The sequence below is a fragment of the Corvus hawaiiensis genome, chromosome 3, assembly GCF_020740725.1.
Source record: "Corvus hawaiiensis isolate bCorHaw1 chromosome 3, bCorHaw1.pri.cur, whole genome shotgun sequence".
Lineage (NCBI taxonomy): Eukaryota > Metazoa > Chordata > Aves > Passeriformes > Corvidae > Corvus > Corvus hawaiiensis.
This window is the reverse complement of record NC_063215.1, coordinates 108,950,992-108,972,168: the sequence shown is the minus strand read 5'-3', so window position 1 is coordinate 108,972,168 and position 21,177 is coordinate 108,950,992. Positions and strand designations below refer to the sequence as shown.

The 21,177-nt window shown below is 47.7% G+C and overlaps 2 protein-coding genes across 2 annotated transcripts; one reads left to right on the top strand and one right to left on the bottom strand.

Moving 5' to 3' along the window:
* The first annotated feature begins 3,231 nt into the window (after positions 1-3,231).
* Positions 3,232-6,402, top strand: LOC125323281 (TOG array regulator of axonemal microtubules protein 2-like). Its single transcript, XM_048298132.1, has 3 exons — positions 3,232-3,375; positions 4,552-4,768; positions 6,096-6,402. Exons 1-3 carry the CDS (start codon positions 3,304-3,306, stop codon positions 6,254-6,256), a joined length of 450 nt encoding a protein of 149 aa, XP_048154089.1. The 5' UTR covers positions 3,232-3,303; the 3' UTR covers positions 6,257-6,402.
* Positions 6,403-14,725: 8,323 nt separating this feature from the next.
* Positions 14,726-19,360, bottom strand: LOC125322381. Its single transcript, XM_048296039.1, has 3 exons — positions 19,300-19,360; positions 18,562-18,954; positions 14,726-17,123 (listed from the first exon to the last, which is right to left on the bottom strand). The coding sequence occupies exons 1-3, from the start codon at positions 19,358-19,360 to the stop codon at positions 14,893-14,895; spliced, it is 2,685 nt and encodes an 894-aa protein (XP_048151996.1). The 3' UTR covers positions 14,726-14,892.
* Between the last annotated feature and the right edge of the window lie 1,817 nt (positions 19,361-21,177).

The following is a 21,177-nucleotide window of genomic DNA, read 5'->3' as shown; positions in this document are numbered from 1 at the left end:
GCCAACCTCCAAAGAGTCCAAATTTTTCTGCAGCTTCCTTTAAGAGCATTAGTTCCCTACCAGTTTGCATTATTCCCATTTATGCTCAAGAGGAATGAATTGGGGATTTTAGACTGCTGCTCAGTATGGTAGCAGCCATAACCTGCCTTGGGCTATTGAAAACAAAGAGTTGGCATCACTGAACCTCTGGCCTGTTTCCTTCTGTAAGTTCAGAAAGGTTTGCCCAAGCCTTGGTAGCAGTGATCCTGGTTATAAGTTGTGTTTTAAACAGGTAATTTCCTATTTTACATTCTAAAGATCCATGGGGTTTCTTTATGCCTTTGTAGGGGATGGAAACGCAGAAGGGTGAACAGCCATCTGTCGAGAAGCCTGTGAAGAAGAGGAGCGATGGCTCGAAGAAGCCCCAGGCCACATTGCCTTCTAGTAAACGGTACTGAGCACTTTAGTTAGATGTGACAAAGCACGTGGCAAGCTTTACATGTCTCTTCCTCAGGAAAATCTTTCTGGTGGAGATGACCTGTGCCAGAGATTGTTTCCTTTCCCTACAAATGCTCTATCATAAAAAATGTCTCCTTCTGCATTACGCTGAACACAACTTCTCTGGAAGGGTTTCCACAAAAAATGGGCGACAAAAAGACACCCATTGGTTGCAGCTCAGAAGATCCAGTGCACTGGCAAGGACAGTGCTGTGGAGGCTGTGAGAGGGCCATGTCTCCGCTGCCTCACTTGGGACAAGTAAATTCAAGCAGGGTTTTTTCCTCTGAGAGCAGTCTTTTTCAGATGGGTGTTTTGATGAGAAGTCCCAGTCTAGAAGCAAGATGCCGTTCCCCAAAATAGCACTTCCCATGCACGTGGTTTGGCCTTCCTGAGTCATGGTTTTCTTACCCTCAGACAGTACCAAGATGAGTAGTAAGTAGCAAGCCAGTTCCTGAGCAACTTTGGTCAACAGGTGTCTCAATGTGGACATTTTGTCTTGACATTCCTGTCCTTCATACTGTTTGCTTGATGGACAGCATGTTTGGTTTATTTCCCCCTGGGCTGCAATCAGCATTTGAGACAGGAATTTGGTCCTTGCTGTCTCTTCTTACCAGTGGGAGAGCTACTTGTACCTGTTGTCCTCTGATAACAGAGGGGATTTATTTAGCTCTCTCATGCTCAGCGCTGGCAGGAGAGTGACCACATGCCTCAGTAGCATAGTCAGGATCTTCCCATGCCCATGGAAGAGACAGGCTGATCCAAGAGAGTTGTTCCCAGTGGGTTTGTTAAGCTGTGGATCTAGTCTCTAGGGAAGCAATCATATGAGCGTAGTGCTGGGATGTCTGGCTTCTGTTTTTATCCCTGTTACGGATTTTCTGGATCCTTCAGATATGCCCCTATCCATCTGTTCAGATGCATCTGAGCTGCTTTTCCAGATTGTCATGCCTGCTGTAGAGACACTTCTCCAGAGGGATGAGTTTCCTTATTATAAGACACACACCTGCCTTATGATGAGGCATTTAAACTTGGAAGTAGCGTCTCTCTTTCCTCACAAAGCAGTGCGACATGTGTACCTGGGAAGCTGTCTGGAGATAAGTGAGATGCATCTCATCCTTGGTTTTCCTGAGTAAGCACTGGTGAGAATGTTGCTTGCAGATTGTCTCCTGTAATGATTGTGTAGCAGGTTTGGTTTGTAACCAGGCAGAAAAACCAATTTAGTGTAGTGGTTTGGTCCAAAATACTCATTACTGTTTACCTTCTGTGAGATAAGAATTAGGAGAAATGCAAAGCAGGCACCAAACTTGAAAGAATAGAAAGAAGTTTATTAACAGACCTAAAAGAAGAAAAAAAAAGTCATACCACGCCTTCAGAACACTTCTCCTCCCCCCGCCTTTCTCCCTTCTCGCAGTGATAATGTAAAAAGACAGCCCTTGAGATGTTCAGTCTGTTACCACTTCCATAATAACCTTGTTCAGTCCATTTAGGAAGAGGAGCCTCTCTTGCCCATGCTATGAAAACATTATCACAAGGAGCCAGCCGCCCGGGTTGGTTCTCTGCTCGCATGTGAGTCCCTTCCCCCCGTCTTGCAGCTTTTCCCACAACTGCTTTCGAGGGTCCACTCTTGAATTGCTGGGGTAAAATTTTAAGGTTGAGCCGTTCAGAAACAAAAGTTCTCTTCACCCATCTCTGGGAGCATTTAATTTCTAAGAATAGAGGCCCTTCTCCTTCCCTGGAAGCAAAGGGTCTTCCTCATCTTCCTCTTCAGAACTATCTCTGGGGGCATCTCTAGGACCTGAGGTTTTCTCCTTTTCCATTTGGAGCAAAAGTCCTCATCACTTCCATCTCTCCCTGTTCAAACTTCTCATGAAATTACAGCTGCGTCAGCATCTGCTTATCTCAGCGCAGGTGCTTTTGCTCACAAGCACAAGTTGAATGCTCCACCCCCCATGCCTTCATGAAATTACAGCAGGTACTCTGATCTATCATAGCTTCACAACAGAATTTCAGCTTTAAGCATCTCCTCTTTCACTTCCCTCCGGTTTTCAGCTCTTCATAGCACTAAAAGGGTTAATCTCACCTAGGCCTTGCAGCTGGAATGTGGCTTATCGCTGTTGGTCACATGACCTCTGCCAGACAGCTGTGCAGCTTTAGCTGAATCTTGGCAGCTCTGGAGAGGGGGAGCCGAGCCGCTCCGGCTGCCCACAGCCCTGCTGTGGGGGGGGTTCCGCGGGTGGAACAGGGCCCGTCGGCTCCAGGATGGCTGTGGCCCGACCCGGCCTGGCCTGAGCAGGGCCTGGGCCGGGCCCGCTGGCCCCCACACGGGGCCCGCAGCCACCTGTCCCAGCACCGGAAACAAGACAGAGAGAGTCTGCCTCGGGGTTTCCTGTTCTTAAGTGTGGATCACAGAGGCGGTCACAACTTTAAGTGGCTTAAAGAATTGTCCATATTCAAAGTGGCCAGCTGATAGGTTCTGTCAGGTCACAGAAGAAGCTGTAAGCACTCCTTTGCAAGAACATCACTTCCGGGACTATGCTTGCTAACCCATGACAGATTATCATGAAGTCTCCCGTTGTTTTCAGATCAGGATTTTCTAGCTTGAAATCACATCATTAGGAAACCTCCCCAAGATGTTCTGCTCACAATTAACTGAAGGTATGATCACCAACAGGTCCGCATTTGGTTTTATTCTCCAGGGTGAAGTCTACCTCTGATGAACGCCTCCTACACCGCCCAAAAGCCCAGGTCACATTACCTCCGGCTGTGGAAGAAACGGAGCCGCTCCAGAAGCTGTACAATCTCCTGGAAGCCAAGGAGTTTAAGACACGGATGGAAGGAGTGGCACTCCTCCTAGACCTGTGCAAAAGCAGCCCCCAGCTCGTCTCCACTAACACTGTCCAAGTATGTAGGGTGTCTTCACTGTTCCTTTCCTTTAGCTCCTTTCCCAAGCCTGTAGCAGGAAAGTTAATTCAGTGTGTCTTGGCACTACATCCTGGCTGTGTGGGACAGGCTGGTGCCTCTTACCCTGAAATATTTAATTCAGGTCCACGCTTCAGGACAAGTTCTTTCGGTCCAGATGTATTTGTCTGGCAGGTGCCTATTGATGCTGTTCATCAGATGAGGACAGAGTTTTCTGCTGGTGTAACTTCTGCTGTCTCCTACTCCCACTTGGGTTAAGTGAAGGGAATCCAGCCACTGAAAGCGTGGCAATTATTCTCTAGACAAAAAAATGGGTTTGGATGGGGAAGAGAAGTATCAGGCTGGGCTGGTTTAAACCAAGTTTTTTAAAAGGATACTTCTGTAAACTCCGACTTGTCTTGCACAGGCACAACTCTGGCTACTCGTTTCCATCGGCATCCCTAGTCCTCTTGGTAAAGACGGTGCTCACCCTTCTTGGGGGGGGTCTTTTTTTCTCTTTGGAAAAGGAGGGAAATGGCTAGGGACAGATCTCTTCCTTCTCCTCCCAGCAGCTGCTTTTTCCCTTTGTCCAGAAAATGGTGCCTGATAATGTGGCTGTCAAGGGACTGAACCTGCTCTAATGAGAGCGGTACAGCACATTAAATTTCAGAAGTCTACCTGCTAGGTAGACAATTGGTCTGGATCCTGGAAGAGTTGATCAGAGCCCTGCACTTCTCCAGACACAGGTTCTGAGACAGACGGAACAAAACCTGGATCTCCTCCAGCCATAGTTTTGGCAAAATCGTAACTGCCCTCAGAACTTGAGGCAACTGTGTAGAAAAAGGGGCATTGTAAATATCTGGTTGCATACTTCGAAAGCAAAGATACTGTTTTGCATCAATAAATGGGATGAATTTAATGACTGAAATGTGGAGAGAAACACCATAGGAACTATCCTCTCCCCACCCAAACGTTTTCAAAATATATGAAAATCTTTCAACCAGCATGAGGTTGCGCAACCATTCCAGAGAGTGGCCCACAGGAAAATTGTGCAAGCAAGTGCTGACCTGACAGGAAGGATCACTTTCATCTTTTACATTGCTGAGTGCTCACTTCTGCATCCCTTCTTCAAACAAGGACATTTTAATCCAGCTTTCATGTTGTTTGTTCTCTTCACAGATTTTTGATTATTTTGTCCCGAGACTTGGTGATACGCACAAGAAAGTGAAGCAGAAGGCGCTGGACGTGCTGGCTGAAATCGTAGGCATCCTGAAAGATGGCTTAAACCCGGTGATCATCTGTTTGGTTGAAGGAATAACAAACAACCTAAACTCAAAGGACCCCGGGGTTTATGCCGCAGCTGTGAAAGCGCTGGAAGAATCCATGGCTCACTTAGGTAAGGCTGAGCCCTGGCATGGACTCTCCTCAACTGTGTCTCTGCCTCTGCGAGTCAAGAGAACGCTGAGTGCCTTGACAGCTGTTGTTGTCTGTGGAAACCTCCAGCTGACATCCACCAGAAGCTGTGCAGGTGCAGTCCTTACGCACCAGTCCCCCACCAGGCTTGAATGTGCATTGGCATTTCCCAAAAGTCCCAGGAGCCCTTGGCTCTGTGCTGCTTGTCTGAAGAGGAAGTGCTGGACTACAGCTTTGCTGGAATTCAGGGCCAAAGGGATTTTTGGAGTTTGCCTGGGCCCCATTTGACTTCCCAAATGAATAGCTTTGCTGTTGGCATGAAGGGACACTGGCGCATCAGAACCTCTGCAGAGCAGCCTCCTGGAAGGCTCCACATTATAGGCATTAGCTTCATTAGGACAGCAGGATCAGTTCTTTACTGCATGCTTGCATGAAGATCATTTGGGACCTCCTTTTTGTATCTCATGCAGGAAAGGAGCTCTTAGTAATACCCTGCTACTGAAACCCACACTGGGGTGTAGCTCTGTAGTGGTTCCCAATGAAGCAGATTGCCTGCTTTGTCACTGCCAGCCCTGTGACCCTGTGAGGGACCAAACTTCATCCCACACACATTCTGTCTCCAGGAAAAGCTTGCCTTGGCTTATTAGAGTGGTAGGACTGGAGGCTTGCAGGCCAATGCAGGCAACAGCAAATTCAGACCCCCAAAACCGCAACAGATAGGCACAAGAAAAACCAAAATACATACGCCGGTCAAGTATTGGGAAATCAGTTCATTTTCCAGTCTCTCTGCCAAGATTTGATTTCACAGATGTTACAGAAACCCACAGGCTACTGAGGCACTGAGCACTAATAGCTCTTGTATGAGTAACTTGGAGTCTTGTTCCTAGATCCACAGAGGTAACCTGACAATTTAAAAACAGCTTATCCTTCAGGTGGGAACGGAGGTGTGAATTTTGGAGCCTTCTCACCCTATTCCATACAGGAGAGAGAAGATCACTTCTGCAAAGCTCTGGGATGCAAAACCTTTTCACTGCTTACGTGTGATTGAAGTCTTGAGGTCCCTGATGTGAAATGTTTAACATAGCTCCTGGTACAGCAGACAACTTTGGATTTAAAAAGTGAAAGGAGAGCTTTTCTTTTGGAATTTAAAATCCTCCCAAGTAGGCTGGAAGGAAAGAAGAAAAGGATTCAAAAATCGGCAGGAATTTCCTTTCTTTTACAAAATGTAGTTTCCCCTGCCCTTTCCCTCCCCACTGTCCTTTCTCTTATGACCTCAGAAGAGAGAGCAGAAATGTGTGTTTCCCTTGTAGATAAAGTATCCCTGATGAAAGAGTTCAGCCACCGCAGGAGTGAACTGAAGGGCCAAGCTCTGCTGGATGTCACGGAGCATCTCTCAGGTATGGCCTCCCCTTCTAAGGCAAGAGGTCTTCCGAGGCAGAATTTACAGGGAATGCCAGTGAATAGACACTAGAGTGGCTCCTCCAAATCAGGAGGTGCTGAGCTTGTCCCTCCTGCCCAATACCCATGGAAGGTGTATTGGGCAGGTTTTCCCTGGCTGCTGCAGAGGTGTGCAGCATCTGAGATGGGGGCGGCACTCGGCCTCGGGGCTGAGCTCTCACTGGGGCATCTCAGAAGCCGCCTCCAGGAAAGGGAGGGGCTAAAAATTCCCAAGCTGGCTCCTCTCTTGGAAGCTCAGGGACAGCTCTGATCCTTTAGGGAAAACGGTGGCAAATGCTGTTTCAGGGGATCGGTTTGTTTTGTCCTCACAGAATTCTTGCTTAGCTCTTGGAAAGTTTTGAGGCGGAAGCCTGCAGTGCCTGGGGGTCACCGTTTGGTCCAAACTCAGCACACGTGTTAGAGGCACGGATTTTGTGCAAGGCAGCCTTTGGGGGCAGAGGGGCAGAAGCAGAGTGCTGAGGCTCCCTGCCTGTGCTGTGGAAGTGCCATTGGACTGAGCATTTCAGGGTGTGCAGTCAGGGTCTTCCTATGTCAGCGCTGCCCAAAATGCTCCAAATGCAGCTGAAAATTGATTGCTCAGAGGAGCTTGCTATGTCAGCAATAGCCAAGGGATGGGAAAATGTTAACCTCAATATATACTAGAGAAGACAGTGTATAGCCTTGCTTTATTTATAGCCTTGCTTTAGCGGGGTCTAAATCCACTGCTAATTAAGCCAGGTCACAAAAACGGAGTCATCCTTTTTATTAGAAATCTCTCAATTTCCTCTCTAAAGTGCCTTTCAAACCTTCAGCAGTGGGTTTAGACAACTTCTAAATGGAAATAAACAGCAATTTGACATTTTGGTCATTCATCATGCTGGAAACAGATTGTGGAATGATTTAGTAAAGCTGTGAAGTCTGCCACAGATACAAGGCTCGGATCTGGAGAAATTAGTCCTGAGGGCTTGGTGGTTCTGTTTTGGGGATGTTCAGCTGCTTTGCCCATTTCTGGATCATGGGGCTCTCACTGTTATTTCACTGATCTTAGCCAGAGAGACTCCCAAAATCACAACTAGAGGTAGATCCTTGTTTGCATTAAGGCTGGTGGTTAAGAAGTTTGTGTCTCTCTTCCGGCAGCGCCTGTGGCATGGGTTTATCCCAGGAGCCCCGAAGTCGTCCAGCGCTACGCCCTGCCCGTGCTCTGGTCCTTCCTGGGGAACAAGGCGCTGCCTGTCCGAAGCGCCAATGTCCGCACTGTGGTCACCAAGCTTGCCTGCGCCCTCTACAAGGTGATGGGCGCCAAGCTGAGGAAGCATGCTGCCAGCCAGCCTCCGCATGTGCGGGAAAACCTCTCCGACATTTTGGGCTGGTGAAGGCTCGATGACCTGCAGAGAGATGACAAAGTGCTGAGTTGGACACCTCCGGACGTGACTTCTTAGCTGTGCCAAAAAGGACAGAATGCAAAGGAAGGGTGTGCACCTGCCCCCACTCTCTCCACCCCCCTTCCTAGTCGTGGCATGGGGTGCCTGAAGCAACTTCCAATTGAGGACAAGGTGAAGGCTGAGCATGGCTCAGCCTCACAAAGAGGTAAGGCGGGAGCTGGGCCGCTCTCTGGCGGGAGGAAGGCTCTTGTGCCAGCCTAGAGAGCCTGGGCACATTGCCAGGGAACAGTTCTGCCCTGCATGTGCCCCCTGCACTGAGCTGTGCTGCTCCCAGTGCCCCGTGGAGCTGTAGGGCTGCTCAGCTGTGGGGCCGGGAGAGGAGCAGGAGGGTGCGTGTGCAGCTGAGCCATTCCTGGAAAGCACAGGCCTCTGGGCTCCCTGCTGTCCCAGGGCAGCCCAGAGGCCAGGCTGTTCCTGTGCTGGCTCTGTGCAAGCGGGTCAGGGTGTCTCCCTGGCCTGCCTCAAGTGGCTGCTGGCAGGAGCATGTTTCCCTGTGCAGCTCTTTAGAAGTTTCCAGGTGGTCTGTCCCATTAAATACGTAGCTTCAGATGCTTTAGGTTTGCATTGCGGCCTCTGTTATATTTTGTGTCTCCACTTTGCAGGCGTGACTGGCTACAGTCTTATCAAGAAGTTTTCCTTGGACGTTTCCTATGTTCCCTAACCGACAAAGCCCTTGCCTCCTGTCCCGAAGAGCTCTCTTTCCTCGAGCTCAGGAAGAAGGTGCTGCCTGTCTGAAGAATGTTTGAAGATTTGGATTTATACGTTAGGCTTTGTAGTTACAGATGTACATATGTTCTGACATGTAGATGTAGGTTTGAACAAATGTGTTGTCATTTTATCTTTTAAATTTTGAAAATAGATTTTCAACAGTATATATTTTATTTTGATTGTTTTTGTTTGTTTTAAATAAAATAATTTTTAAAAAACAAGCCAAGAATGTGAGACCTGCTAGCCTAGAGGTTGTCAGAGTGCAGCTGACTCAACGTGCCTCTGTCTCACGGTATTCTTTCCTCACAGCGCCTCTCCTCTTCCTCTTTTGCCATGTTTTCTTCATGTCATTTGTGCTGCTGTTTGTTATTTAGCATTACAATGGGGCCACCTATTACCATGTTTGGGGGACAATGCACCCAGAAGATCCTGTGTAGTCTCCAGTTTTCTGCCTCGATCTATTCTGTGCTCACAAAAGGCCTGAGCAAAGCAACAAAGAGAATGTGCCCAAATCCCAAAGCTTTGCTCCTTTGCAATGTCACACAGATCTGGCTCAGAGGTGTCTTCAAGCACAATTCCATAGGTAAGAAGAGGACGTGTATTTCACTGGGAAAAGAGGCACTGCTTTGGAAAAGGCATCTGTATGTATATTTACCCAGGACAGCAGTCCAACGGCGTTGTTTGCAACTTGTTTGCAGAAGGATGAGCGGACTGTGAGGTTATTGAACAGGTGACAAGGGTTCCTCAAATCTGTACCCTAGCCTGGGTGCCATTCAGCCCACGGGTATGGGATCATTTGGTACCATGGACCAGTGCTTGCCAGCATATTGAATTCCTGCCTAGCTGGACGAAGCAATTCTGGGTTCAGCTCCAGCTCTTGGTGGGCTGCATGATCACTGACAATGCTGCCTTTCCAGAATTTATTTCTCAGTTGCCTTTCATAGTCATTTGAAGCTTTTAAACCTCACATGTCAATTTGCTCTGCCTTAGGGAAAAACACTTCTGAGCCCAGTGCAAACTGTAACCTTTTGACACCAAAGTCTTCATGGTTTCCAGGTTCAGATGTTAGAGAAGAAAATGCATGTGAATGTGTTAATTAGGTTTTCTGGAGGAACAACTCTGTGTCACGTGGCTGCGTGTGTTTGCTTAGCTATGGGTCAAATCCCGGACTAGTAAAGCCTGGGAAGGCTGGCATGTGTCAGGGAAAACTAGTCCGTGAGCTTATGGAGTTGCCATCACCAGCAGAGTGGATGTGTCCTTTGGGGATTCCTCTGGAGACAAAATTAGGCACCTGCTCCCTCCTGCAATATTCTCTTAGATCTTTCTAAAATATCCTAGAAAAGGCAGTGAAACTTCATGTCTACTTGCACACCCACTGTTTGAATAGGGGCATTTTTGTCTCTCCGCTAAGTCATTGCTCTTGCACACCAGAAACAGGAACACCAACAAACAGGAATGATGCATGATCCTCCTGCTGGTGCCTCAGAATACTGGTAAGTGCAGATCTGGGTAGCTACCCAGATTAACATTTAATTAGCATTTCATGCTCCTTCAAGATCCCCAGATCTCAGGGCATTTTGTTTCCAAGCTGCAGCTATACCATCACTCTCTGGGGAAGAACAGTAAATAGGAAACAGCGACTGCCAGTATTGCAAGAGTGTGGGGAAAACCTGAAGTGTCTGTGTAAAAAGATGAGTGGGAAGAGTGTCATTGCCACAGCCAAAGCTTAATTAGGGCAGCAGGATCACTTCTTTATGCATGGCTGCAAGATGATCATCAGGGACCTTCATTTTTGTACCTCATGCAGGAAAGGAGCTCTTAATAATACCCTGCTACTGAAACCCACACTGGGGTGTAGCTCTGTAGTGGTTCCCAATGAAGCAGATTGCCTGCTTTGTCACTGCCAGCCCTGTGACCCTGTGAGGGACCACAGTTGCTCCCACACATGTTCTGTCTCCAGGAAAAGCTTGCCTTGGCTTATATGAGGGGAAAAACCAGAAGAATAATAAAATGGACAATTAATCTGGTCACTTTGGAGGACATGCTCATGCTTTCACATGTCAGCCTTGTACCGGCTTGTTCGTCATCATGAAACATATCAATAGAAAAAACTCAGATCCTATGCTACATCTGAATGAAATTCCTTCAGATTATTAAGATTTCTGTTGTCAGGACCAGGACAAAACCCTTCCGACACTCACTTGCAGCTGTCCTGGATTTCTGCAGCCCTTTGTGGAAACCTGCTGTAGGTACAGTGTCTGGAGTTGGTTTGGGCCTTTAGGAAAGATGTGTGGAACAGTATGCAGGGCTCTCCTAGGAGAAAACTGTTTGTCCAAGACCAGGGACATCGTGCCTGCAGAAGTGGAGTGGCCCCGCTCCCAGCCCAAGAGTCTGTGAGCTGAGCCACGCCGGGGAGAAAAGACCCCGAGGGGCACCAGCCCAGCCGCCTCACCTGCCATGACCGTTCTGCGGAGCTCTGCCGTGGGGTGGAAGTCGACGCTGGGCGAGCCACCGAGCTTTCATCTGCTGCTAGAACTACTCCGTGATAGCTCCTGTTTTTCCCGAGAGAGAAGCCAGCGCCATCTTGTAACGCGTGTCCTGGGCGGGTTTTCCTCTGGCATTTTGGGTCTTTGTTCCAGTGGGAGGACGGTGAGGTCTGACAGTTTGATATCTACAAGTTACTTACCTATTTTTCCTTGCCTTGTGGGCATTCTGTTTGTTAATAAAGTGTTGGGTTTTTTCCACTTTCATCTATTAGTATTCATTTCCTATTGCTGGAAAGGAATTGTTGGAACAGTTTAGAGGAGACAATTTATTCCAGACTGCCCTAAGTTTTCTCAAACTGACACAGATGGCTTCACATAGGAACATCCCCAAGGCTGCTGAGAGGAAGGCACGGAGGAAGACAAACCTAGTTGTACCGATTTGGCCAAATTTAGAAATATATCCCCTGAGAGAAGGCACATCACCACCCCTCCCCCACCAGGTTCGGGAAAAAATAAATTTTCCTTAACGGAAAGTGAAAGAGATAAAAACGATTTCTTTAACAAACACAGGGGAAAAGGAAAATAATGCTAACTAATAAAAATCTCTCGCTGTGGAGAAAAAACCTGGCAAAGTGTTAAGAGTCCTCCCTTTGGTCTCCTCGGAGCTGGGACTTGGCCCAGGGCCAGGCCCTCTGTGCTCGATGGAAAGTCCTCCCGATGTGCTCTGATATTGAAGCAGTCCAGTAGAAAAGGGAGAAAATCTGAAATTCCCGGGAAGGAAAAAATGTTCAACTCTCAGTCTCTCTCTGGAGAAAAAGAAACTGAACAACTGGCCAAAAGCTGACCGGGCAGCCGCAAGCCGGGTGCCTCCTCCCTCCCCTGCCGCAGCTGGAAAAAAAGTCGCTATCTCTGTGTGACCTTGAACAAGCTGCAAACTGCTTTGAAAAAGTTTTGCTCAGTTTTTCCTTCCCCCTCTAAGGCTCAGTTTAAAGGCATAAAAAGGCGCAAAAATTAATTTCTGGGCATAGGGCAGCAATATGGGATACACATCATAAAGTCACCCCAAGACACTAGTATTTCTGAGGGAAATTCTTTTACACCAAACCAACTGGAGTCGTCAAACAGCTGACCGGACGTTTCGAGACATGGGCCAAAGGGGAAACCTTTCAGTGTGTTTGGTCAAGGCCGGGCTATGCTCGAGGCAAAGGTGTGTCAGTGTACTCGGCTCCTTCTCTCCGCATGGTGTCCGGCAGGCACAGGAGCCCAGAGCTCCTGCAGAAACCATCACAGCACTCGGTGGGAGCAAACTTGTGTCCAGTCCTCACCCAGAGCTCTGGTGTCCAGCACTGCACCGCCTTGGAATGAGGAATTGTTGCAGTGCTCTTGGAAGGAGCTAAGGAGGTTTGGCCTTCAGATCAGCTCCTTCCTAGCTCCTGATTTGCTGCCCTGGGTAAGCTGCTGCCTGTGGCAACACTTGGTTCACAGCTGACAGCCCTGCTCTGCTGGCGGGCGGCCATTGCAGGAGCTTTAGCTGGGGTCATTGTGATGCCTTTTCTTGGTCTTAAAATCAAGAGTCATACACGGTTAGAAGGGGAAAAGGGATTTTACCTTGGTATTTATTTTAAGGATCCTTAGGTGTACACGTCCAGGTCATAGGCATCAAGATGCACCCCGCTGAGTCTATCTCTCTGTGTCTCCCCTCTCAACATTGGGTATAACATTACAGGTTTTACTAATTAGCATATCTATCAAAGATTCCCCAATGAGAGGCTCAAGTGAGCTCCCCTCCCCAAGGAACCTTCCGCTGGATGGTTCTATCTTGGTTTACAGAATGTGTTCTGGAGAGGACCTTGGGGTCTGGGGCACACTGATCCCTAGCTACGAAGCTTCTAAAATGTTTAGCTTCTTAGCTTGACAAACAAGTCCAAGAATGTAGGCAAAAAGCACTAGGAATACAGAAGTTGTAAAAAAGTATAACAGGGGTATAAAAGAAAAGGCAAAAATCTTCATGGCATCATTTCCCCCCTTTTAGAGGCTAACAAAACTCTATCTTGTCTAGTCTCTACTCTACTCTATTTTTTACCCACAGAACCAGTTTACACTACCAGCTGCTCCACAGGAAATTACACAGATAATAACTACAATTACAACTATGAAGAATATTTCTTTTACCCAGGCCCAGTTTGGTAACCATGAGGTGAGGGTATCAAAAATATGATCAAATTTTAAAGTCTTATTTCTAGAAGCCACTTCATGTAGAATTTGAGTTCCCTTCCAAATTTCATCCAAATCTTTCTTAATTCTTCCACTTTGGTCCACATAAGGACAACAAGAGGTTTTGACAATAGCACATACACCTCCTTGTGCAGCAAGTATGAAATTGAGAGCTATCCTGTTTTGCATAACTGCACGGGACAGACTGTCAGCTTCTTCTTGTAAGGCTGAAATTGCATCTGCAGTATGCTGCTCAATATGTTCAATGACAGCTGAGATGTTTACAATTGCTCTCTCCAGTGCAACTACTCCGTAAGCGGGTACAAGGGCTCTGATTATGCTATGAAAAAGTGTGGGACGTTCAATGAGGGGATTAAGAGATCTTTTTCTCCTCTCATTTGGTTTTTCAAGATGGTCAAATATTGTTATATTTGGGACCACAGCCCCAATAGCACAAGCCTGGTCTTTGTTCACGGGCATAACTTTCCAGGCCTTATCACCACATATCCAATACAACCCCGTCCCAAACGGCTGAGCCAGTCTCCACCCTGTCAATTTCATCTTTGCTGCAATTCTTGAGTCTATTATTTCCCTGAAATTGGTTCCCACATTTCAGTGCGGTTCTCTTCCATTAAAATGCCAATCAATGGCCAGTGACCCTTCCCATCTAGGGGTGGTAACTGAGTACAGATCCAGCAATTGCTCTTATTAAGAATTTTGGACACATTTTGGACCACCGTCTTATGTAAATCATGGGGTGAACCCTGAACCATGGGTACCAGTTGGGCAAACAGCAAACATGTAAAAAACAGTTTAGACTGCATCTTTCTGATTTGTATCAGTCTCTGTCTTCTTGGTGATTTCAGGATCAGAAGCTTTCTTCACTCTGGAGTAGTGAATCCACGGTCCCTTGCCAGCAACCTTGACCGCAGTAAAAGTGGTCAGCAAAACTTGGAATGGTCCCTTCCACTTGGCTTGCAAGGGGTCACTGTCCCACCACTTGATGTAGACCCAGTCTCCAGGCTGGAATGGATGAGCAGGTATGTCCAATCCTATTGGTTTGGATAACATGACGAATCTCTGGAGCTTCTGCAAAGTGGAACTCAGAGCCATTAAATATTTACCTCTCATATGAATTTCCCCCGGGATATGTGGAACCTGGTATGGCCTGCCGTATAATATTTCATAGGGACTGATGTTGTCCCTTCGCCTTGGCTGTACGCGGACTCTCAGCAAGGCTATAGGCAGGGCTTGAACCCATCTCATGGATGTCTCTTGACAAATCTTGCAAATCTGGGTTTTGAGGGTCCCATTCATGCGTTCAACTTTGCCACTTGCCTGGGGCCTGTATGGTGTGTGCAGGTCCCAGGTAAGTCCCAAAATCCTGCTAACTTCCCCAACCACTGTTGCAACAAAATGCAAAATGTGGTCCCCTATCTGATGACATTCCCAAAGGAACTCCAAATCTTGGTATTATATGATCAAGCAAAGCTTTCACTACTTCTTTTGCTGTGTTGGTGCGACAGGGGAAAGCCTCAGGCCATCCACTGAAGGTGTCAACCAGTACCAGTATATACCTGCATCCCTCTTTGCGTGGCATCTCAGCAAAATCTATTTGCCAATAATCTCCTGGGAGATCTCCTGTCTTTGTCACTCCTAACACAACTCTCTTGCTTGTGTCAGGGTTGTTTTTACAGCAGGTTTCACACTTGCTTGTTACAGATTGTACAATATCAGTCATTCCTCTCCCTATCACTACTTTCCTCAAATGTTTAAAAGATTTTCTGTTCCCCAGTGGGTACTTTCATGCTCTCGTTGGGCTATTTCCCGAAGGATCGGGGTGGAACTACGACTTGTCCTACCGGGGTAACAGCCCACCCACCTTCTTTGACTTCAGCCTTAAGGAACTTAATTAATTTGTGATCATATTTTGGGGTAAATGATGACAAATCTATCTCTTTCTGTGGTACCACTGCAAAAATGCCTTTTTCTGCAATCCCCCTGGCTGTTTCGTCAGCAAAACGATTTCCCAGTTCGGGGGCTGTTTTCCCTTTTTGGTGACCCTTGCAATGCATGACAGCTACTTCCGTAGGCTTCCAAATGCTCTGTAAAAGTGCAAGAATTTGTTTAGCATGCTTAACCTCATTACCTTGAGCGGCCAGCAGGCCACGTTCCTTCCAAATAGCTCCGTGGGCATGAACAACACTGAAGGCATATTTGGAATCAGGCTGTATGTTCACCTTCCTCCCCTCACTCAGTTCTAGAGCTCTCGTTAGTGCAATGAGTTCAGCTTTCTGGGATGATACATCTGGAGGCAAGGCTTTTGCCGCAATGATTTTATCTGAGGTGGTTACGGCGTAACCGGTCATCCTCCTACCGTTTCTCATGAAGCTGCTCCCATCAGTGTACAATTCCCAGTCTGGATCTTTCAAAGGAACATCTTTCAGGTCTGGTCTGCTGCAATAAGTTTCCTCTATTGTCTGCAAACAATCATGCTCAGGCACACTGTCAAGTAACGTAGATGATAAAAACGTCGCAGGGTTGACCACAGAAGTTGTCTTTAGAGTATCATCATCCTGTTCTAACAACACAGATTGGTATTTGAGCATCCTGCTAGGGGAGAGCCAGTGTCCCCCCTTTTGCTCCAGCACATTTATCACTGCATGGGGTACATACACGACAATGTGCTGCCCAAGGGTGAATTTACGGGCCTCCTGTATCAGAAGGACTGTTGCTGCCACAGCTTTCAAGCATCCTAGCCAACCCTGGGCGACATTGTCTAGTTGTTTTGAGAAATAGGCCACAGCTCTTCGCTGGTCTCCAAGGTGCTGTGCCAGTACCCCCAGAGCAACATTCAGTCGCTCATGTGTAAAGAGTTCAAAAGGTTTAGTCAAGTCCGGCAGTCCCAGAGCTGGGGCTGACATTAAGGAATGTTTCAGCTGTTTAAATGCAGCCCTGGCATTCTCTGTCCACACGATTGTCCCCTTTTCAGCTGCTTTAAGGACCTCATATAAAGGTCTCACCAGTATACCGTAGTTTGATATCCACAGGCGACACCAACCTACCATTCCCAGGAAGGCCTGCATCTCCCTTACGGTATGGGGCTCTGGAAGTCGACAGACGGCTTCCTTCCGTTCTCTGCTGAGTTGGCAATGTCCATGGAAAATTTCCAGGCCCAGGTATACTACTGTTTCCCTGGCAACCTGTGCCTTCTCTTTCGAGACCCGATACCCACTTTGGCCCAAAAAGTTCAACAGACTTACAGTGAGCTCGATGCAGTCATCTCGTGTCTTGGCCGCTATCAAGATGTCATCAACATAGTGGAGAACCGCTCCTCCTGGTTCTTGTTTCCTCCAGTCCTCAAGCTCCTTTGACAGCTGTTTTCCGAAGATGGTCGGGCTGTTTTTGAATCCTTGTGGTAAAACTGTCCAGGTAAGCTGGGTCTTCCTCCCTGTTTCTGGATTCTCCCACTCAAAAGCAAAGAGTTCGTGGCTATTCTTATGCACAGGAATGCAGAAAAAGGCATCCTTGAGATCTAAAACAGTGAACCACCCTAATTCATTTGTTAGTGTTGTCAAAAGTGTGTAAGGATTTGCTACCACTGGGTGTATGTCCTGTGTTATCTTGTTGATTTCCCTCAAATCCTGTACCAACCTGTAGCTTTCACCATCAGCTTTCTTTACTGGCAAGATTGGTGTGTTGTACCTGGATTCACATTCTACTAACAACCCAAATTTGAGAGACTTTTCAATCACAGGTACCAATCCCTTATGAGCTTTTAATTTCAGAGGATATTGTCTTTGTCTTACTGAAGTAGCCCCTGCTTTGAGTGTGGTACTCACAGGTTCAGCTTTTTTGGATCTCCCAGGAGAATCATCGGCCCACACTATTTGAATGACAGCCTCTTCAACTTCTTTGGGAATTTTTCCATGGCATTCCTGTACAAGTATAGCAGCTGCTTCGATAATTTTAGATTCTGGGGTTATAACTTTCACTCCCCCTTCCTTTGAAAACTTAATTTCGGCTTCCAATTTTTCCAATAAATCTCTGCCTAACAATGGCATTGGGGAATTTGGCATATACAGGAACTGGTGAGTGACCCAGTGTTTTCCCAATTTAAATTTTAAAGGTTGGCAAAAAGGCCTTGTTTCACTTACCCCTGTAGCTCCAATCACATCCACAGTGTCTTGACTCAGTTTACCTTTTAAAGTATTTAACACAGAATATATTGCCCCTGTATCAGCCAGAAATTCAACATCGTCATTCCCCAGCTTAGCTACAACCGAAGGCTCTGCTGGGGTAGTTACCTTCGGTCCCCGTCAGTCTGTATTTACAGTTAGTTCCGAAACTGGGGGCTTCTTCTCTGCTCGTGATGGACACTCATTTTTCCGGTGCCCCCGTTTTTTGCAAATTGCGCATTGGTCCTCAGATAGGGGAAAAGGGGGACCCCTTTTTGATGTGTCAGATGACTTTTCCTTATCATACTTCTTCTTGTAGTGGGGTTTACGATGTTTATCTTTGTCTGCTAAGTCCCTGTTCCGGTATACCTTCCAGGCTACAGTCAACAATTTACTTATGTCCGGTGGCCCATCTATCTTTTGCAGCTTTTTCTTTATGTCATTAGCAGATTGACCTATAAACAGGTAGGCCAGGTGGATCTGCTGCTCAGGTGAGTCAGGGTCTAAGGTAGTGTATTTTTGTGCAGCCTCTTTAAGCCTATTTAGAAACTCTGTGGGGGTCTCATTTGGATTTTGTTTGATCTCATATAACCTAGCCCAACTCACTGCTTTAGGAACAGCACATTTTAACCCAACAACCCCCCATTTTTGGTATCGCTTCAGCTTTTCCATCTGTTCTGGGACATTAGGATCCCAGTTAGGGTTTGCTAGGGGATAGTTATCATTAACTGACCCTTGAAGACTCCCAGTTGCAATTTGAGTTTCGATAGCAGATATAGCAGCTTTGTTGACCATTTCTCTCTCTGTTTTATCCAATAATTCATCTAGCATAACATTTAGATCACCCCAATCTGGGTTTTGGGATTTTATGGCCATTTCTACACGCATAGCTACTCTCTCTGGGTTGTCCCTGTACTTCCCAATTGAGTTTTTCCACTGCTATAATTCTCCAAGAGAAAATGGTGCCTTTATATAAATGACTCCTTGATTTCCCACAGCCTGTCTCAGAGGTGCTTCTAATACAAGTTCTTCCTCCCCCCCTTTATCTGTTTTGGACCTTGTGTGTTTAGCGACGGGACTGACTGCTCTCAAAGCTTCTCGGGCTACCCTGCCCCTTCTTCTACCACCCTCCCCGTGAGAACCATCTGTATCAAAATCATCCCATTCGCTTTTAATCCACCCCTTCTCTGCCTCTGGGGCAGTCAGGGGGCGGTGGCCAATCCACCCCTTCCCTGCCTCTGGGGCAGTCAGGGGGCGGTGGCCAATCCACCCCTTCCCTGCCTCTGGAAAAGCCAGGGGGCGGTGGCATACCTGCCTCTTCTCTGCCTCTGGGGCGGTCAGGGGGCGGCGGCCGATCCGCATCTCTGCTACCTCCGCGCCCACCCTCCGCCCCCAAGGAGGCTGGGGGTGGGGGGGCCCCGCGCCGCTCCTGCGGCTTGGAGCCGGCCGCTCGCCCCCTCCCCTGCCCCTGCTCGGACAGCGGCAGGGACAGCGGAGGCGGCGGCGGCGGCAGTGGCGGCGGCGGCACCACTGCTCCCCCATCCTCCGCCCCCACCTGTGCGGGCTGCCCCGCCGGCAGAGGCGGAGCCACCGCTCCCCCATCTCCCCCCGTGCGGGCTGCCCCGGCGGTGGAGTCGGTGGCGGCGGCGGCGGTGGCCGTGGCGGAGCCACCGTTCCCCCACCCCGCACCCCCACTTGTGCGGGCTGCCCCGGCGGTTGAACAGGGAGGGGAGACCCCTCCCCATTGCGCAAAGCTGGTGCTACCATATCTGTATCTGTCATATCAATCTCTCTGTCCGTATTAGTATACGAGTCAGCTTGCTGCGGCTTTTTCTTTCCCTTTCTCCTCCTCAAAGTCATTTCCATATTACTTTTGTCTACCACATACGCTTCTTCCCTGTTCAAATACAAAGTAAAAAGTTCTGCATATCTTAGTTCATCAAACCTACGTAATGATCTCAAGTCTACCATCAGGTCATTAATGATGTTATTTTCCAAACTCCCATAGCGAGGCCAATTTCCTTGACTTAATTTTAACGTCGGCCAAACCCGTGTGGACAATCTGATCAATTCTCGGGTGTCCAAAGTAGTTTTTCGCCCTGTCCGCCATTTCCAGTGTTATATTATCAGCTCTAATGGGCTGTTAGGAGGGATTTTTTCATTCACACTGCCCATGTTTGCTCACAGACAGGAAAACTCTGCCAGCGGAAAGCTCTCAACTCTGGAATTCAGCCTGCAATCTGGCCTTGGAATTCCGATTTCCCAGGCAGTTTATCTAGGTTACTACACAAACACTTCAAAACAGCACTTTAAAATACTAAAAAGCAACTAGTTTTAGCAAGCAGTAAATGCGCGCGCGAAAATCTGGTCTCAAAACGATTCAAACCCACAATTTCCCGACGTCTCAACCAACCAACCAATCAACCAACCTCTGAGCCACTCCTGCGGCTGTGTAGGGTGCAGCCTCTGGGCTCCTGTGGACTCCACGGAGGGCGTCCCCTCCTTTCCACAGTTTGGAGGGGAAAAGTTTAAGCTTTCCCCTTTCGTGGGCTTCTATGCCCCCAACCTTTCCAACCCCCTCGGAGATCTCCTTCCCTAGTGCCAGCACAGCCTCGGTAATATCGGTCCCCCTCTTTCCGTGCTTCTGCCTTTCCGTGCTGGGCCCTAAAGTCCTGGTCACAGTCTTAGATTGTTGCTCCGGCCCCTCTGTAATTTGCTGGCAAAGAGAGGGGCAAAGCAAGATGTGTTCCAAACCAAGATTGCAATTTTCAAGGTCTTTAGGGTCCCTTCGTGGTCGCCAGCAACTGATGCCTTTTCATGGTCTTAAAATCAAGAGTCATACACGGTTAGAAGGGGAAAAGGGATTTTACCTTGGTATTTATTTTAAGGATCCTTAGGTGTACACGTCCAGGTCATAGGCATCAAGATGCACCCCGCCGAGTCTATCTCTCTGTGTCTCCCCTCTCAACATTGGGTATAACATTATAGGTTTTACTAATTAGCATATCTATCAAAGATTCCCCAATGAGAGGCTCAAGTGAGCTCCCCTCCCCAAGGAACCTTCCCCTGCATGGTTCTATCTTGGTTTACAGAATGTGTTCTGGAGAGGACCTTGGGGTCTGGGGCACACTGATCCCTAGCTACAAAGCTTCTAAAATGTTTAGTCTCTTAGCTTGACAAACAAGTCCAAGAATGTAGGCAAAAAGCACTAGGAATACAGAAGTTGTAAAAAAGTATAACAGGGGTATAAAAGAAAAGGCAAAAATCTTCATGGCATCAATTGAACCTTTCAGATCTTCCCAAGGAGAGCTAAGGAGGGAACTTGTCAAAAGAGCATTGCCTGGGCAAAGCTTTTAACATTAAATCTTTCCTCTGTGCTCATTACCATGCATAGGAAATATTTGAGGAAGCAAGTTTGTTGTTCCAGAAATTCCTGCAATCAGTCAGATTGCCAGAAAGAAAACACAGATTTGGGATGTGTAATCTCACTTTAATTCATTGTATAGAGAAATACAGGAGCACTTCTTGGGAGCTGTGTGTCTAACCTAAGTGACCTTGCCACTAAGAACTGAGAAAAGTGGGGAGAGATGGAATCAGTGGCACAAGGATCTGCAGTGGGATTCTCCCGCAGGCCTGAGGAAACTGCCCCGGGCTTCCACTGGGCCATGGCTTTTTACTCCACATCAAAACTTCATGCAGCGGCTTTTCACTCCACATCAAAACTTCATGCTTCACACTGTGGTGGTGAATCTTCCCTGGCCTTGTCAGGCCACACTGTGATCTCAGAAATGCTTGTTAGGCCTCAGCCTTGATGAACAGCCCCTGGACTCAGCTCCTCTTGAGCTTGCCCAAAACACTGAGTGCTCCCAGGAACTTGTGCTGTCTAACCAGCTCCTGGGGTTTTCTATGAACAGTCTTGGAAACTAC

Bases quoted from the DNA above. Each gene is read 5' to 3' on its own strand.
- LOC125322381 (XM_048296039.1), bottom strand. From the start codon at position 19,360: ATGGCGGACAGGGCGAAAAACTACTTTGGACACCCGAGAATTGATCAG. The intron at 18,955-19,299 runs GTTTGGCCGACG...CCGCCGGGGCAG, and splicing joins TGATCAGATTGTCCACACGG to CCCGCACAAGTGGGGGTGCG. The intron at 17,124-18,561 runs GTATGCCACCGC...TGCCATTGTTAG, and splicing joins CAGAGGCAGAGAAGAGGCAG to GCAGAGATTTATTGGAAAAA.
- LOC125323281 (XM_048298132.1), top strand. From the start codon at position 3,304: ATGGAAGGAGTGGCACTCCTCCTAGACCTGTGCAAAAGCAGCCCCCAG. The intron at 3,376-4,551 runs GTATGTAGGGTG...TTCTCTTCACAG, and splicing joins TCTCCACTAACACTGTCCAA to ATTTTTGATTATTTTGTCCC. The intron at 4,769-6,095 runs GTAAGGCTGAGC...TTTCCCTTGTAG, and splicing joins AGAATCCATGGCTCACTTAG to ATAAAGTATCCCTGATGAAA.